The 19,227-nt window shown below is 40.2% G+C and overlaps 1 protein-coding gene across 8 annotated transcripts in view; it reads right to left on the minus strand.

Annotated features, from left to right (window-relative positions):
- The window catches only part of EIF4B (eukaryotic translation initiation factor 4B), a 30,186-nt gene extending 11,787 nt beyond the window's left edge, over positions 1-18,399 (minus strand). For 6 of the 8 annotated variants that reach the window (XM_032420280.1, XM_032420279.1, XM_032420278.1 and 3 more), the window contains exons 1-6: positions 18,304-18,399; positions 10,475-10,612; positions 9,201-9,409; positions 6,093-6,209; positions 3,747-3,801; positions 3,113-3,247 (exon numbers count right to left, since the gene is read on the minus strand). In XM_032420280.1, coding sequence (XP_032276171.1) covers positions 3,113-3,247; positions 3,747-3,801; positions 6,093-6,209; positions 9,201-9,409; positions 10,475-10,612; positions 18,304-18,316 — 667 coding nt within the window. In that variant the 5' untranslated portion in view covers positions 18,317-18,399. The remainder of the gene's footprint in view (positions 1-3,112; positions 3,248-3,746; positions 3,802-6,092; positions 6,210-9,200; positions 9,410-10,474; positions 10,613-18,303) is intronic. The other 2 variants (XM_032420282.1, XM_032420281.1) reach the window with 1 other exon arrangement.
- Positions 18,400-19,227: the final 828 nt, after the last annotated feature.

Below are 19,227 nucleotides of genomic sequence, written 5' to 3' on the forward strand. Positions count from 1 at the left end.
TTGGCAGAGTTTAGGGGAATAAGTCAATTCCTTTGCTGCTGCTGAGTCTAAAATAGCACAACCACTCTGAAAGTTGTTTCAGAACTATACACTAAGAGCTTTAAAATCACATATACTCTCCGGGACAACAATTCAATTTCTAGGAATTTAACCTGAGAAAATAACTGGACATATTATAAAGACACATGTACAAGGAGGCTCACGGCAATGTTGTTTATTTTGTTTTAAATTTATTTGAGAGAGAGAGAGAGAGAGAGAGAACGAGTGGAGGGCAGCGGGAGAAGGAGAAGCAGACTTCCTGCTGAGCAGGGAGCCCGATGTGGGGCTCGATCCCAGGACCATGAGATCATGACCTAAGCCAAAGGCAGATGCTTAACTGACTGAGCCACCCAGGCGCCCCTGCAATGTTGTTTATAATACTAAAACTGCTGAGTGCACAAGCTATGGATTAAACAAATCAGGGGGCATCCATACAAAACAATCATTAAAAAATGGAACAAGGAATGTATTGATTGTATGTGTTCATGACACTTGAAAACTGTATTTTACACACATATGTGAATATCAGTATCACAGATGCTGAAATGCCAGAAATTTGTATAAAAGAATGTAGAGCTCCGGTGGGAAGCGACATGGTGTAAGGCATTTATAAAAGGAGGTGGGGGCTACTTAGCTTTGGCTAACTTGCTAGATCTTCCGATTTTCTGAGAAAGTTGGGAATCCCAATTTTTACATGAAAAACCTCAATTTCCAAACATGAATCAAGCAATTAAAACAAAAAAACTTAACATTTTGAGTTTATTAATTTATGTACGCAGACCAAACAAGGACTTTATTTTTATGACTACTTCCTTTTAAACAATGATTTTATTTTGGAAACGGTATCATTTTGTCTACATTCTGTTAGCTTAAATTTGTAAGTTAAAGGACATGTTAATGTTGGTAAAACAATTATACACAGGAGAGAATCTAAAACAATTCAAAAACCAAATATCAGCCTTGTATCTATTTTGAAATATGTAGCTGATTTCTAGAGAGGCAGATGAACTATATAACTTAATTTTACTTAGATAATAATGAAATGATAATAAGCTTGCCCTCACCAAAACAGATGACCAGGAAACACAGAAATGTTTGCTGAGATTTTATGGTAACATTTAGTATAACTACCCCCCTCCCCTAAGTCTTTTATGGGCCTAATGCCTGAGTCTCTAAAGACTTGGCAGAGCTGACCTTGGGGACATCACCTAGTCTTACAAACTTGTTCAAGGTTTCTGTCTTTCTTTTTTTTTTAAAGATTTTATTTATTTGACAGAGAGAGTGAGAGAGCACAAGCAGGGAGAGCGACAGAGGGAGGAGAGGGAGAAGCAGGCTCCATGCTGAGCAGGGAGCCCCACATGGGGCTCCATTCCAGAACCCTGGGATCATGACCTGAGCAGAAGGCAGACTCCCAACCAACTGAGCCACCCATGCACCACCCTAAGTTCAAGGTCAAGTGAGAAAATAGTCCTGTCCCTTGATTCAAAACAGGACCCTTGGTCTGACTGCTTTTTCTTTCAAGAGCCATTTCTTTCTGTCAACAACGGAACCTCTTGTATAAATGTTGACATGAAAGGTAGGTCTCTCGGGTAGTTCTTCCCAAGGCTTTGCCTGGTCACAAAGTCTTGATTGAAAAGTCAGATATAAACTTGATTCCTTCTCCCTTCTCTGACATCTTATTAGGTTAGGGAGGATTCTTTACAAAAACAGGAATTCTATCTCTTGTTGCTTCCTCAATTTTATTTGGTACAGAACTCACAAGGTGTCTCACAAAATTAAAACGCTTATGAACTGAGGTTGTTCTATTTCTTTTTACTTATAAAATATTTCAAACACACAGAAAAGTACAGAAGCAATTATAACAGACTTCTGTATCTGTACTTATTAGGTTATAGGGAACGCTAACAGTTTGCCATGTTTACTTCAGTTTTTAAATTTAAAAGTAGTAGGTTTACAAATGGAGCTAAAGGGCTCCCTCTACCGTCACCCAAGCTCAGGAAGGTGGTTAGATTACCATATATACATTTTTGTAACTACATATTAAACACTGTATAATAGTTTCAAATTTTTATACAGTTTTGCCTCTTCCCCTAAACATTATAGATTTTGAATTTCATCCAAATCATTATGTGTATGTTGTATTTTATTATATGGAAAAATCACTGTTTTGTCTTTTCTTTTCTGAATTAGTGTTCTTTCTTCACCTATTTCAATAAAGCTGCCTGATTTTCCCCATAAAAGTTCTGCCTATCTTTTGTTGGATTTAGGTGGTGTATGTAAAAGTTGTTGATTCACCCCAACTCTTACCCCATGACATTCTCTATTTCCCTTCTTTCTCTAAATTATAGTTGATTTATTTGAGCACTGTCTCTCTCCCCCAGTATAAAGAAAGTCCAATGAGGATACAATTTTTGTCTGTTTTGTTCACTGCTATATCTCAAGCTCAGAACATATCTGGCACATGGTAGACATTTTTATTTTTGAAGTGAATGAACTTTCTATTATTTTAAAAGGTATGTTAAAAAAAATTCCATTTGACTGTTGGCTGTTAGCAATGCAACCAATTTTTGTATAATGCTCTTAACCCAGCAATCCTCCTGAACTTTTGTTAGTTCCTTACTTTATAAGATCCGTTGGGTTTCTTTATCAAGTGTTTCTATTTTATTATTTTTTGGGGGGGGCACAAAGGGAGGGAGAGACAATCTGAAACAGGCTCCATGCCCAGTGCAGAGCCTGGCAAAAGGCTGGATCTCATGACCCTGAGATCATGACCTGAGCTGAAACCAAGAGTTGATGGTTAACTGACTGAGCCACCCAGGTGCCCCTAAACAACTGTTTCTTAAGAGAGAGAGAAATCTCCCATCTACTCTTTGTCTGGCAAGGTTTTTGTTTTTTTTTAAATTATAAATTCATCAAATTCTTTTGTATCTATCATTTCTTTCGGATATTATAAAATTTTTTTGTGTCTACTGCTCCCTTTCTGCTAATGTGATCATTTACATTCATACGTTTATCCTATTACAAAACAGTCCCCAGAACACAGTAGAAACTCACTCGATAAAAATGAACTTACTGTCTCCAAAGCTATCATCACCCCTCCTTGGTGGGTAGTCATCGAAGCTGTCTGTGGCAGGACGGGCCCTCCAGTCTGTATCTGTTTTGTCAGAATCCCGATTTCTATCTCGGCCAAAAGAACGATCATCCCTGTCTATAGATATATAAATTTAAAAACCACAAGTTAGCGCACAAAAACTTCTGCCCGCTATTTCTCACGCACCCCGACCCCTCCCCTGATATACTGGATAAATGAATGAAGCCCTTCTTATGCTGTTAGAGACACCTCATCTATTATTACATATTTAATGTTCAACTAGATCAATCAGGTTTTCTCCAATTCAATACTATTAATGTTTTGGGGTGGATAATTCTTTGCTGTGGGGAGCTGTCCTATGCACATCCTATGATCAACCGCAGGATTCTACCCAGTAGGGGTCAGCAGCACTCCCCAGTTCTGATAACTCGAGATGTCTCCACACATTGACAAACATCCCCAGTGGGGCAAAATCATCCTTAGTTGAGAAGTAGTGCTCCAGTTTTAGGCAGGCCTACTGCTCTCTACCTCTATTAAAATTTTCTGGGAAAGGGTGCCTCTGTTTTGTCATCCCAGGACCAAAACAAAACAGGAAGATTTCTATCAGCTTTCTTACCTTTATCCTGTGCTTGATCAGCAACGTCCACTCGAATTCTCCTGTTACCTAGAGACTGAGAGCATAGGACCACATTAACCAACCTTTTGCCCCATTATGCACAAATCCCATGAGTGACCTTGAACGTCTGGGCATAGCAGAAGCACTGGGGGAAGGAAGATAAAGGAAAAACACTGTAATCTAGCCAACACTCCAATTTGTTGGCTAAAGAATCCTTTATAAAGACTTGAAAACTGAAATAACCCCTTAGAATTGACAAATTTAAGTTGGGTTTATATCAACACCACATCAATTATCTTACCGTTTTATAAAGCTTTATTTCACAAAATAAGCCTTTTAACTATCAAAGGCAATTTATCAAGTGTAATAAATTGAAAATAATTCCCAGGCAACTAGCTAAATAAAAGGCATATTTGGGTCCAGAGCAATTATTCATTCAGACATTTGCAGAGCCCCTACTATGCATAGCAAAGGTACAGCAAGCACTGTCTCTATTATCTCAAGTTCTTTCACTCAAAATTACCTTTGGATAAATCAGTTCCTCCAGGACACCCTCTGACTTCCCTTTCCCACATTATTATTTATACACTTTGAACCCAATTAATTCTACTGCTGATTTTTCCTCATTGCACAGTAGAATCTACAGTTGAAGAAGGGTAACAGTGAATTTTAGTTGAAAACATCCAGAATTACATTAAAAACCAATATGATGAGGGCGCCTGGGTGGCCCAGTCGTTAAGCGTCTGCCTTCGGCTCAGGTCATGATCCCAGGGCGTGGGATCGAGCCCCGCATCGGGCTCCCTGCTCAGCGGGAAGCCTGCTTCTCCCTCTCCCACTCCCCTTGCTTGTGTTCCCTCTCTCGCTGTGTCTCTGTCAAATAAATAAAATCCTTGAAAAAACAAAAAAACCCAAAAAACTACTATGATGAAATCTCTAGAAACAAAGTAACTCCTAAGTCTGGACCATGACAGCATTTTACGTAATAGATAATTCAGCAAACTTCAGATAATAAAACTGTATGGTATTCCTTCCTTTATCCAGACTGAGAAGTTAAGAATTAGTCAGGTTAATAAAACCTTTTTAAAATTGATCTGAGGAAAAAAACTTTGGAACAACTTTAAGCTTTTCATATATTTAATTTTTGACATTTACTTCAGAGTATCATGGTGGTACTCAATTATGAGAAAGGAGGAGTATTTTAAGAAGTATATTGATTTCAGTTGTGTCAAATGGCAGATTTGGACCACAGAATTATGGCACAAATGGCACTGGAAATTGCCTTCTCAAGAAACAGTAAGGGGGTTCTGGAATTAAAAAGAGAAAAAAAGGGGCGCCTGGGTGGCTCAGTTGGTTAAGCGACTGCCTTCGGCTCAGGTCATGATCCTGGAGTCCCAGGATCGAGTCCCACATCAGGCTCCCTGCTCAGCAGGGAGTCTGCTTCTCCCTCTGACCCTCCTCCCTCTCATGCTCTCTGTCTCTCACTGTCTCTCTCGCAAATAAATAAAATCTTAAAAAAAAAAAAAAAAAAAAAAAAAAAAAAAAAAAACCCCCTTTTCCTCCCCAGATAGAATTCGTTTTAGTCACTAGAAATTAAAAAAAAAAAACAAAAAAAAAAAGCAAAAGCAGGTCCTATACTAGAAACTTCCATTACTAACAGGTAGCTAAATGCTTCAAATACCCTGCTTGGGCTAGCTTAAGGATCACTGCATGGCACAAATCACTCAAATAACTAATTATAGTTAGATTTAATACTCATATCCCCCTCATGTATTAACAGCTCAATCTCCTCTCCCTACTAAATCTCTAATGTGTCTGGACAGAACATCTATGGGCAACATTAAAAAGCAGAAGCACTGAATGTTTATTGTCATTTTCCTGTAAGAAATTCCTACGAACATGTATTACAAATGACATCCAACTGAAAAACATTTCCAAACTCTCTTAAAATTACCAGAAACACCATTAACTTCCCTGAAAACCAGATAATACCTTTAACATTAAACTGATTAACATCATTTTCCTATTTGCTTTGATCTGGTCAGATTATTTTAAAAAGCAAAGCCATGAGAGTATGAAGGAGAGCTTCTACTGAAGTCTTGGTGTGGTGGCTTTCTTCCATTATTTTCCACCTAAGTACCTCCATGAGTAATTGGAGCCTGTTTAAATTGCTCAAGCAAAATGCGACTTGCTAGATGTTGAATGTTAAGTGTTACACTGTACTTTTCTTTGTAGATATGACAATCTTTGAAATAGCTACTGACCCAACCAAAAATATATTGATATGTTAAACATAAGACTGGTTAGCTCCCACCCCTCAAAGTCCCCACCTTCTTTTCTTTTCTTTACCTCTTCGTTGAGGCTCAGGGCACTGAGCAAAGAATCCAGGTCCTCAAACTCAGCATAACCAAAACCTTTCAACCTCTCTGGATTGCTGGGTTCACGTGGTAAACGCACTGCACTGATCTGAAGGAGTAAAGAAACATATTTCCCTATTGAGTGTTCTTGTTCATTTGTCTTTCCCCGCCTCCCCTCCCCAACCAGTGCATATGCAGTGAATTTCTCTGAAGAATACACAAGAACTGAGGTGTCTGGGTGGCTCAGCTGGTAAAGCATCTGACTCTTATCTCAGGGTCGTGAGTTCAAGCCCCGCAATGGGCTCCATGCTGGGCCTAGAGCCTACTTAAAACAAACGAAAAAAAACAAACCACAAGAACCTGGTTGTCTCCAGAAGGAAAACTGGTGTAAAGGGATAGAAGAGAGACTTCACTGTATGCTATTAAACCTTTCCAGTTTGAACAATATGAATTTAACCCTTAAAAAAAACCAAAAAACAAAAAAAACCCACATGAGTTCAGGGTAGTTCTTGCATCCCTGACTTTTGCCTCATTCTACAAAAGTGTAGTTTTTAGTTGTTTTTCAGTAAAGATCAACTGTTTAGTCATCTCTTTATGCCTATATTGTAGTTGGTTTTAATACATATTTCCAGTTCTATTTCAGAAATTCAATTCAGTTTTTGCCAGTTTTCTAGGCAGTGTACTTTCTGGAGACCCTACCTGAGAAATGTTACTATCTTCATATATTAACAATAGCTTGGCTGAATCAAACACTGGATTGTAAACCCCTGTCACATTGCCCTCCTCTGTTGAATTCCAAGATGGCGAACTGAATTTTGTACTCTTAAAGTACAGAAAAAATTTACATTAATCTGGTTTTGAGATTACCTTGTGTTCTCTAATTGTAGGTTTGCAGGATTCCTTCCTTTCAAGTTTCATAAAAAACTTTCCCTGGCACTAAACTGTATTTATTATTTATAACAGGGTATATACTCTTCACTTCCAATTTTAGAACCATTTCCATACACTTTTAACTATTTTCTGGCCACCTTTTTGATGGCTTCCATATGTTTTCTTACCCTTTTACTTCATTTCTTCAGTATTTTGTATGTATTCAAGTTATATTCTTCTGCAGCACTGATTTGATACTTTAACTCTGGCTCCTGAGATATAGATTTTCTTATAGCCTCTTTTAAATTCTAGTTTAACTCACCTCTTGAATATAGAAGGAAAAAGAAGAAAGTATGAAAGGGAGAAGTAGTTCCAGACCAAATCTAGAGCATTAACAGTGAAAAGCCTGAATGGGCCCGAGGTTATTCAACACTCTACAGAAGAGGCCAAGAAAGTGAAATCAAAAACAGGTCAGCCTTCTAGTTGTACTACGTATTTGTACAAAGAGGAGATTTATAGGTGGCTTTCAAAAAATAATCACATCGTGGGGTGCCTGGCTCGCTCAGTCGTAGAGCATGTGACTTTTTTTTTTTCCTAAAGATTTTAACAACACCAGAAAAGCCACCCATAGAAGTTGGTGGCCCAGTGCAGAGAACAGGATCTAGGAAGGAAGTCAAAAAACAAAGTAAGAGTGAAGGAGACAGCAGATCTTTAAAGGAAACACACTTTTTTAAAGAGAGGGGGGGAAAAAAAAGGTGAACTCTACCCCCAACGTGGTACTCAAACTCATCACCCTGAGATCAAGAGTTGCATACTCTACTGACTGAGCCAGCTGGGCGCCCCAAGGAAATGTACTTTTTAATGTGTTCACATTAGCAAAGATTCTGAAGAAAAACCCAACAGAACTGGAAATTGTGACTCATTCTGATTTTTTTAAGTCCTAGTATCCTTCTTTCTTTAAAGATTTTATTTTTTGGGGCGCCTGGGTGGCTCAGTCGTTAAGCGTCTGCCTTCAGCTCAGGTCATGATCCCAGGGTCCCGGGATCGAGCCCCGCATCAGGCTCCCTGCTCTGCGTGAAGCCTGCTTCTCCCTCTCCCACTCCCCCTGCTTGTGTTCCCTCTCTCGCTGTCTCTCTGTCAAATAAATAAATAAAATCTTAAAAAAAAAAGAAAGAAAAAAAAGAAAAAGATTTTATTTTTAAATAATCTCTACCCCCCAGTGTGGGGATCGAACTTACAATTCTGAGATCAAGAGTCGCATGCCCTACTGAACCAGCCAGCGTCCTAAGTATTTTTATTTTTTTTTAAAGGTTTTATTTATTTGACAGACAGCAAGCACAAGTAGGGGGAGCGGCAGGCAGAGGGAGAAGCAGGCTTGCTTAACGACTGTGCCACCCAGGTGCCCCTCCCTTAAGCTTTTTAAGCATGCCTATAAACACTGTGAATTCCACTATATGTGGCACCAGGCTCACAGAACCTGTAATAAATTTTAGCACACTCTTGTTAATATAAATTATACATCTTCCAGTTAAAGGTATTCAGATATAAAATTAAAAAGTGATTTTGATATAAGCCTGAGTGTCATTAACAGAGTGAGTTCAGAGAAACTTTCTGCCTTACAACCTAACTGGGTGTTTTTTTTTTTTTTTTTTTTTGAGTAATCTACATGCCCAATGTAGGGCTCAAATTCATGACCCCGAGATCAAGAGTCGCATGCTCCACTGACTGAGCCAGGCAGGTGCTCCCGGGAATATCACTTTTAAGATTCTTAATGAGAAGAGGTATAGGTTTTTGAGAGATTCTTTCTGCATCAATACAGCGTTAAGACTATCGGATTGGTGGGACACCTGGGTGGCTCAGTTGGTTAAGTCTGCCTTCAGCTTGGGTTGTGATCCGAGGGTCCAGTGAGGAGTCCCGAGTCAGGCTCCCTGCTCACTGGGGAGACTGTTTCTCCCTCTGCCTGCCGCTCGCCCTGCTTGTGTGCTCTGACAAATAAATAGGTAAAATCTTAAAAAATAAATAAGTAAATAAAAATAAAGACCATCTGATTGGTGTGGGACGAGAACATTCTCAAAGGGCCTAAATGCCACTTAATCAATTATATACCCATTTCTTCCAAGTCTAGACACAATCTGAGAATCTTTCCCAGCTCACAAATTCAGGGATAGTCAGTCACAACCAATATGTTACTCTCCACATCGAGTTAATTGCCTTAAACCTTTACACTTACATTTAATCCTCTAAAGAATTCCTTAATGGATTCTTCTGTCACATCATAGGGCAGGTTCCCTAGAAAAGCAGTATAGGGTGGCGATTTCGGAAGACGGCTCCGGTCGATATTGGGTTCCCGAGCAGCCCGTGGAGCAGTGGGCAGGATAGAACGGTCAATTGGAGGTGCCCTGTACACGTCGTCATCATTACTGTGCCAAGTGGTTGAAACTAGGATAGGAAAGTGAACAGACGGAATTACAGCAAACTTCCCTTACTGCTGTTGTAGAATAAGTGGACTCATGCTAAGTGCCAAGGATTAAATAAGTTATATCAGGAAAGAAACAGATAAAAAGGCACTTAAATAAGGGCACTTTACAAAGAGACAGTGCTTCTGAAATGTCAGAATCAGGTTAGCACTGCAAAAAGACTCAGTATTCACTGTCTCTTGGTTTCTAAGTATTTTAAGGCCTTTAAAGGCCCAGGCTTTTGTTAACAGTATAGTAACTCTTATTCCTTATGCATCAAAGAAAAAGAAAGTTATCAACTGTTTATTGAATGTTACGATGAGCCAGGTATTTTATATTCATTATATCCCATCTTATCTTTTTAATAACGCTGTGAGGTTGTTCCCATTCTACGGAAACAGAAACTCAGATTTCAGAAGATTCAATAACTTGCCTAAGATCACAAAGATGGCAGAAGAGTAGATGATAATCCTAGGAGAGGCAGGACTCGAACCCTCAGTCCAAATCTATTTAAACATTGTTGACAACTCTCATATTCCTAACTTTCTGGGTGGACAAAGTGTTTTCTTCATGGTTTATTCTCCTCTTAAAAATGAAACAAAATCAACACAACTCAATTCTGTCCCATTCCTCAGACCAGTTTTGTTTATCCATGACTTCATAAAAATAGCTCTCAGAACAAATTATTCTCTTGATTCTGAATATAAACAGCTTATAGATTACATTGTAACATCAGGACATCATAGAATTTTAGTAATCTAGTCCTCAACTTTTGAAATGAAAATGAGGATTAAATTAATACCTTGAGAAAAGTCTGTTAACAAAAGAGACAGAATTAGTACTAAGCTCTCCTGAATCACCCCTTCAGTCCCTAATCATAAACTCTTACAACCTAAACCTAAAATTCTATGAAATACACAAATATAAGACTTAGGGTTCTATAAAATGAGTAAGTTCCTTTCAGATTACAAGTGTGAACCATTACTATGGAATGGGTTTGGCCTCAAAGAGAGCAAAAACTCCAAGCATGATGGGGAAAAAAAATTACCATCTCCTTCCAGGTCATCTGTTTCATCAGCCCAGCTGACTGGTTTGGGGACATAGGTGCTTCCTCCCCCAGTCCCTCCATCCTCAGCCAGGAAGTCTGTTAGGGAGATAGTTTTCCCCTTCTTATTCTTCTTTTTTGCTGTTTTAAAAAGGCAAAAGAAAGATTATTTATCATTCCTTGGGTATTAGAGAGTTGTACAGGGCACTACTGTTAAAGAAAGCAACATAAAGGGCCACCAAAGGATACGATGGTATACTACACAGATGTAAATAGGGACAAAGTACAATATACTGGCACAGCAAGAAAACCCAATGAAAACCGACAAAATAAACTGCTTATGTATGGGAAAAGGTCTAGAAAGAGTTTCAACATTAAGACTGGGGTGGGGTCAACCTTTTTTCTACTATATTCAATCATGTATCATTGGAAATTTTTAAATTTAGTAACTACTTGTTTTTAAGACAGGTGACTATATCCATTGCTCCTGGTATACAAAGAACTAAAACAAAACTCCTACCCCTAATAACATACTCTTTTTGGCATTTATGAGGATTGTTTGATACTTGTAAAATGACCACATGAGGTAGGAATCATTACTATCAATTTACAGAAAAGAAAACTTAAGTCTCAGAGAGGTTAAATGACTATCCTACAGTTACAAAGATATTAGATAGCAGAGCTAGAATTAAACCCAGGGTTTTGGGTACCAAATCTAGGGCTCTTCCCACAGGAGCCCCAACCTCTAAGAAGCTTGTTATTAGTTCTACGGGAGAAGGGGGGGGTATCATAACCACAGTAAACTGTGTTACTGTCATTTGAATGTGTTCACACAATAAGACTCTACACAGAGCTGGCTCTCCTTGTCCTCTAGGAAAAAAAAATTCTCTCCTTCCCTAAACACCACATATGAAGACGAGATAGGGTACTGAAGGAAAAATATAAAAAACCCCTAAGAACCAACACATTCTAATGTTTTCTGCGGTTATGAAATCTTTACAAATTTCCAAATGGCTCTGTTTAGTGGACTGACTTCGGCTCTTTAACTATCTAGTTCTCAGGACTTTTTCTGAGATCGCACCAGTCAGCAGCTACTGCAGAAGAGCTGAAAGGACTAACTGAAGTTCTAAAACTGGCTCCTGAGAGCAGCCCCTACATGATAAAAAAAAAAAGCAAGCAGCTTTGTTGTAACAAAAACCAGTTTTGTGGCTTTTATAACCGTGAGTTCCTCCTCCATGTTCCAATTCTCATCTAATTTTCAACCCAGGAAGACTAAGAATTTGTAACATGATGCAACCATTTGTTTAACTGAAGGCTGCTCTCTCACCAGGACCCTTTCTTTTAAAATCCAACTTTCAGGAGGAGCCTGGGTGGCTCAGTCTGTTAAATGGCCAACTCCTGATTTCTGCTCAGGTCATGATCTCAGGGTGGTGGGATTGAGCCCCCTCATCTCTGGGCTCTGCACTCAGCAGGTATTCTCTCTTTCCCTCTGTCCCCCCCACCTTAAACAAACAACAAAACACCCAACTTTCAGGAAATAAAGATGACCTGTTTGCTATGAATGTTATGAACAGCCTTCTGGACAGACAAAGAAGCTGAAGCATCATGGTCTCAATGAGCTAACCAGATGAACGTGGCTGCAATAATATGGAGAAAAGACGGTGTTGAATGTAGTTTCCATGATTCTGTCAAGTGACTTATTACCAGTCCTGCTCTAAAAGCATCACTTCTGATTAACCAGATTATATTTTGGATCTATTCTATGCTTTGAAAGAAAGCAGTTATGCAGAGGCTGGGTCCTATAGCATCGATATTGCCCCTAGCTTATATGCAAAGGCCTAGGAGAAGAAATTTACTAAGCAAATGTGAATAAGACACAAAGCCTGCCTCTGAGGTGGAATGCTCACGGTGCACAGGTTTATTTTCATCTTTTCCACATCCTCTAATTCAAAGTATTGGGGACTAATATGATGCTAGCTAGAGATCCTTACCCTCATGGGGCTTAACCTAGTATCATCAGCTAATACCCAATTATTGATATGTCTAGTTACTGGGGAAATAAAAATAGAACTGATGGCCAGTCCATACAATGAGGTCAAGTTCAACATAAAAATAATTTGATTAAAGCATCCCTGTCCCCTTCGTCCTATATACGTATCTAATACTAAAAGAGCAGAATCTGGAATTAACCGGTCTTTGGTCTGATTCTGGCTTATACCAACTTTCTAGATCAGGGTTTCTCAACTTTTATCCCTTGACTTTTTTTTTTTAAAACCCTTGACTCTTGACCAACAAATCTTCCTCTCCTTTAATGTTATTGGAAATTTCAAAATAATAAACTAAACATCATAACTAAAACAAAACAAAACAAAAACTAAAGCACTGTTTGGCTCAGAATGTCTTTTTAAATCATGTATCTCCCTTTCTCCTGATTCTGTTGCCCTCCCCTCCAAAAACCTCTGGCTGAGAAATCACCGATGATGGTTGGTCTTCATTTAAAAACAAGCTAAAATTCTTTCACAAGATCTGTAACTTATGTTTCTTTAAATCTAGCAGCAGCAATGACTTAGTACAAATATAAACAGATTTAAAAGAACTAACTGGCCCTTTAGAAAGTAAAATCAGTAAACTAAAGTGGGTGCCAGTGTTTGTTCCACTCTATTTTACTCGAATAACTGGGAAACGATGTTATCTAAATCCTCTACGCCCTTTGCTACTCTAGTATTAGGCCCATTACAGGTTTAGGATTTCAACAGTCTTCTCTGGATTAAGTAAAGCACCGTTTAATGTTCCAGGTTTATCATCCCTTGCCACACGATCAAACTGGTCCAACTCTTAATTTTCTTTAAATCTGATGTGAATTGGTTAAAAAGTTAAACCAACCACTTCATGTAACAAACAGTAAGTGTCTCAATTATTTAAGGCCAAACCCATATGGACTAAGGGAAAACGCACACACATCCCAGAAATTTTAAATTCTGTATGCCTTAATTACTCCTGCAATTTACTGAACAAGTACGAGGTACTTGTGAAGCTCTTTATATACTCGTATAGGTTAAATAAGAGCTTAAAAGATAGCATTTTCAAAAACTTTTAAGTCTACAAAAGTCCTTAAACAAGAGACAAAATACCTGTGTCCTTAATAAACAGGGTTTCCTACAACTAATACCAGCTTAACCCTTATTTAGTTTCTCAACTTCTGCACCATTGACATTTTAGGCTGGGTATTTCTTTGTTGTGGTGGGCTGTCCTGTGCACTGCAGGATGTTTAAGAGTATCTCCAGCCAGTACCAAAACCTTCACCCTGCTGTGACAACCAAAAATGCCTTCAGACACTGTAAATGACTCCTCTGCGAGTGATACAAATTGTCTCATGGTTGAGAACCACTGGTGTAAGTGGTTTCACATCAATAAATAAAAGGACAAACAAAAGGGGATGCTAGCCCCTAAATGCTAAATGAAAGAAGCTAGTAACAAAAGTCCACATATTGTATGATTTCGTTTATATGAAATGCTCAGAATAGGTAAATAGGAGGAAAACAGATGGGGGGGTGGTGGTGGAAGAAATGACTTCTAACGGGGCAAGGCGTTTCTTTCTGGGAAGTGAATCCTGCCAGATTCTCCAGAATTAAAAATGAATTAATGATCAACGAATGTTTCCTTAAAGAAACAATACTGTACAAATGCAATGAGTCTACCTATACCAGAGTGCCTAGAACTAATTAAGCTGCTCTTTAGAGCCAAGCCATGAGATTTCATACAATGCAATATCATGATGTTCACAGGCCTCACTTTTACTGTACTACAGTAGAGAATAAAAACCAAGTCAGCATATGCTCCACCACCTCGACCCACCAGTTCAGTTCCATGACCCAACTTCTTCAAACTGACACAACTGGAGGGAAAGGCCATGTTGCCTTCCCCATACCTTTTTCCACTCAATTTGGTCATTTACGTAAAAAATATAAATCAAGTGCCCAATACACATCATGCTGACCACTACACAAAGTACTTGGAGCTTCTCTGTAAGAGAAGAGCTATAAAAATTCAAATTGACTTTGGTGCGTGTACTTGTAAGTGTACATACACATAATTAGAAATATGCACTTGGGGGGTGCCTGGGTGGCTCAGTCGGTTAAGCGTCTTTCTTCGGCTCAGGTGGTGATCCCAGGCCCCATGGTGGGCTCCCTGCTCAGCGGGGAGCCTGCTTCTCCCTCTCGCTTCCCCTGCTTGTGCTCTGTCAAATAAATAAAATCTTAAAAAAAATAAAGAAAGAAAGACAGACAGACAAGAAATATGCACTTGGTTTTTAAAAACAATACTCTGAGGTTAATTCTTTCCCCCACCCTCATGAAAAGTGAATACATTCTAGGATGTTCTGAGACGAATACAAAGTGGTAGGGTATATTGTCAAGCCATACACAAATGGTATGTGAATTAGACCTTAAAGCTGTTTAAAAGTATGTATGTTTCAAAGATTTTATTTTTATTTTAGAGAATGTGTGTGCGCATGTGAGCGAGCAGGGGGAGGGACGGGGGGAATCTCAAACAGACGCAGTGCTCTCATGACCCTGAGATCAAGACCTGAGCCGAAACCAAGAGTCAAGTGCTAAACTGAGCCACCCAGGTGCCCCTAAAAATATATATATTTTAACAACCACATTACTTAGAAACACTATGTTTTACTTTGACACTCTCCTTGTATCTGTACTTGAATTTTCAGAGTTTCAGTCTTCGCCTTCTGAATCGGGGTACCCTACTCCCAGAATAACAAATATATGCTAGAGGATGGAATTTAAAAATAGTAATGTAGGTAAACCTTGCTTTTCAAAAGGCTGCATTATGCCACTTTGCCTTTATGAAAGACTTACATTATTACTTGTTTCCCCTAGCCAAAAGAAATCCAGAGAGAATCTTTGCTCTTACAAAAAAAAGAAAAAGTGAAAACAGTGTTAGGCATTTGTTTTGCAGTGAGCCATCACAGAGGCAGACACACTTCTAACCGAGTGGCACGTCCAAGCTCATTCCCCAAGAACTATACTCAGCATCAAGCCACCATATAGTTTCGAACTGTGCCTGTGAACATCTGTACTTTATCTTGATTTATTTTGTTAGCAAGATATGCCCTAAGGTATTAGAAAAGCCAGAGAGGTTATTTTTGGGGTCTGGGAATGCTCCCAAAAATTTCCCTATAAGCTAATAGTCATTGCTTCTTTGCTTTATGCCATTTCAGCTTACAAAATGTTCTACTTTTGGATAGCAGGGGAAACCTGTATGTGAACAGCTTATAATGAAACTATTTTAAACTATTTTTAAACTATAAGGACCAGCACTATATGAAAACAAATACTGGATACTGTCCTCTCCCTATGAAAATAATTAAACAAGATGCCACATATGACATTTTGAAGTGCTATGCAAATGAAAGGCTTTCTGTGCATACAAGCACTATTTCCAATTTGAAAGCATTTGTCTCAAAAAATGTTAACCTATATCAAACACATTTGATTCCCTGTAAGTAAGGAGAGCAGTTCAATAGTCTGCTCTGGGACACTTTCAGATCTTGAAAGTCAGTAATGGGTCAACTGGATACTGATATTGCTGCAAAGAATTTTTCGGTCTCATTTACAAGAGGGCTGTTAAGTTCTATCATGTATTTTCACTGAGAAAATATAAGATCTACTTTCAACAAGACACTGGGCATCATCATGAAGTATACTGAAAATATACCAAGAATTTTATAGTCTCATTAACAAAGCCGTATCTGGGAATATTGGCCACTCAACAAAATCAATGAGATTGGAAAAGGTTTAAAGTGGGAAAACAAGTTTGATAAATCCCAAATTCCTCGAGGGCAGACTGTCAGATGTAACCCTGTACTCTGACACTATCAGCGTCCCTTACATATACTACACAAAGCTAAAAAGATTTATGGAACCAAATTAAAGAAAAGAGATTAGGGGTTCAAAGGGGGTAGAGTAAATGTGCAAGAACAGAAGGGGACATCAAGCAAATCCCTTTAACCAGTCCAGATTTCACTCAATTCTGTAAAATGAAGGGCACAGACTGCCAAAGTGTCTTCCACCCTTAAAAATGCCACAAGTTATACTGAAAAGGGAATACAGCCTTTTCGCTCAATTATGGCACTAAGCCGTCAAGATGGCAAATCCAGCCCAAATAAGTACTCTAATTCAGATGAAGTTTTTGGGTAGATCCCCAACATATGATAACTAAGCTAGGCACGGTTCTAGCTGTCGGGGATGGATAAAATGGTGAACAAGATCAGAACATGGAAGCCAACCTTGTTATTTCCAAGTTGATAATGGAGAACAGTCAGGAGTCTCAAAGATTTCGACCTTGCTCTGCTACCTGCAGCCATGTGACCTTGAAAAAAATAATTTCATCTTTCTCATCTGGGAGATACCACTATCTACCTACATTGTCTCAAAAAGGATCAAATGAGACAACATACACACAAGAGCCGGGTCAACTGTCAAGTGCTACACCAATGAAAGGTATTACGTTCAAATGCACCTCAATTCCTTCAACGTTTTCCAAAAACATACATAATTCTTAGTCTTTTACGTAACAGAAGAAATAAATTCTTGGTGAGAAATGAGTGTCCAGAGATAGCAAGGGTTCAAGCACTGTTTTGCAGAATGCATGATCATGACAGAGAAACTATCATCCCCCAACTAAAATAAATGAATGCTGAAAATGTTCCAAAGCCCACTGCCAAGTCCTTGAGAAATGCAAGCTGACTGTACGACACTGATATTCCCTACTCCAAAGTCGTCTAAAAAAACCTCAACTCTATCCACCAGTATTATTTCAAAAGCACTCCCCAGTTGTGCAGTTATCTTAAAAGAAAAAAAAAAAAAAGGAAAAACCTAACTCTACTATCGGAGCTATCAAAATAAACCAAAATGGAAGCTGTCAAGGGTTCTGATCTTGTTCACCATTTTATCCATCCCCGACACCTAGAACCATGCCTAGCTTAGTCTGCGGTCAGTAAATAGGTACTGATTGAACAAGAAAAAAAGCCTAGAAGAAACCTAGGTCTCCACCCTTGCTTTCTCTCCTCCAACACGTGGGCGCACCACACTGGGTTCCCCACCCCCACCTAACTCCAGTAGCTTCAACCTCCAAACCTATCACATTTACACTTGGAAAAATATAGGGACCGGGCCACACTCTAAAACGGGAAAAACAAAGTGGAAGGACATAAGGGAAAGCACCACATGCGCGTAAAACCTTCCCATCTGGGCCCTCGCGCGTGCTTTTAAGGCGCGCCGGTCTCCGCTACCCTCGTCTCTCCTACCGCGCACGCGCGTCGTTGCCTTCCCCCGCCCCTCCACCGACTCGCGCTCGTGTTCTAACTGCCCCCCCCCTTTATTCCCCTGCCCCCACTCCCGTCCGCAACGGCCTCGCGCCTGGGAGACGTAGTCTACTGTGCACCCGTCCGCGCGCCAACCGCCTCCTTCCTTCCTCCACGCGGGTACAGTGCTTCACGTCTATGAGAAGGCCTCACGCCTCCCAGAGATCTTTCTGCTCCTCATCACTCCAACTCAAGCCAGAGTCCATCATTACTCCCCGCTCCAACCTCGCGCTGACGGGGTGAAAAGGGTGTGAGGGGGAGGGGAAGGTGTCCTTCCCCTCCCCCCAAACATCCCGAGGCGATAACCTAACATGGCCAAGCCGCCAGCCTGCCGCAGCCCCAAAGTCCGAAGGAAAGCGGTGCCGCCCGCTCCCCGACTCCAGGGAATCAGTGGATCAGGCTCGGAGAGTGGCTAATGAGCCTGGTCCTTGGCCGCGCTCGGCCGCTCACTCACCTGAGGCCGCCATGTTGGGAGAGGGAGAGAGAACGCAAAGGACCCGGATGAGGCAATCACGTGATTATAGCGGGACGTCGGGCTAGGAGATGCGAAACTGGGAGGGGGCGGGGAGGTGAGGAGAGAGACAGGAGGCGGGGCGGCGCTGCTCTAGGTTCGTAAAGCAGCGCGAGGAGGTGGCGCGGCGTCCGACGGGAAGACCTGCGCGACATGTGGCCAAAGGGGTGGGGCCTGGGCTGTCGCGAAATCCTTCACGCTTTACGAAGGGCTACGCGCGGACGAGGGGGCGGGTTTCACGATCTGCCGACTTCCTGCCAGTGGGGTAAGCGGAAGGGGCGGGGTTAGGCATGCTGGTTCTAGTTGTCTGGGACCGAATGGAAGTGGGCTGGAACCCGGAATGAGTGCCACAATTGACTTTATGAAAGGGAAGATTCTAAGTTTCTTTTCTTTTGGTTTTCCACGTGTGAAGACATATATGGTTAATTTACTGAGGTTTTTATTTATTTTTTATTTATTTTTAAGATTTTATTTGTTTGACAGAGAGACACAGCGGAGAGAGGGAACACAAGCAGGGGGAGTGGGAGAGGGAGAAGCAGGCTTCCTGCCTAGCAGGGAGCCCAATGTGGGGCTCGATCCCAGGACCCTGGGATCATGACCTGAGCTGAAGGCAGATGCTTAACGACTGAGCCACCCAGGCACCCCGAGCTTTTTTTTTTTAAATCAATTTTTGTTGAAGCAAAACAAGCCCAATATCTTGCCTAAGGATGGTTTTAATTGGTTATGTTTAGAAGAATAAGAAAGTAACAAATATCGAACACTTAATTGCCATGGACTTTTACCTCAATTAGTCCTTCATTTTATCGACTACCTTCAGTCAGATCCGGGCCCTTATGATTTCACAGCCGAGTGTTATCCATGCTTCCT

This window comes from Phoca vitulina, unplaced genomic scaffold, assembly GCF_004348235.1.
Source record: "Phoca vitulina isolate PV1807 unplaced genomic scaffold, GSC_HSeal_1.0 scaffold23, whole genome shotgun sequence".
NCBI classification, from domain to species: Eukaryota; Metazoa; Chordata; class Mammalia; order Carnivora; family Phocidae; genus Phoca; species Phoca vitulina.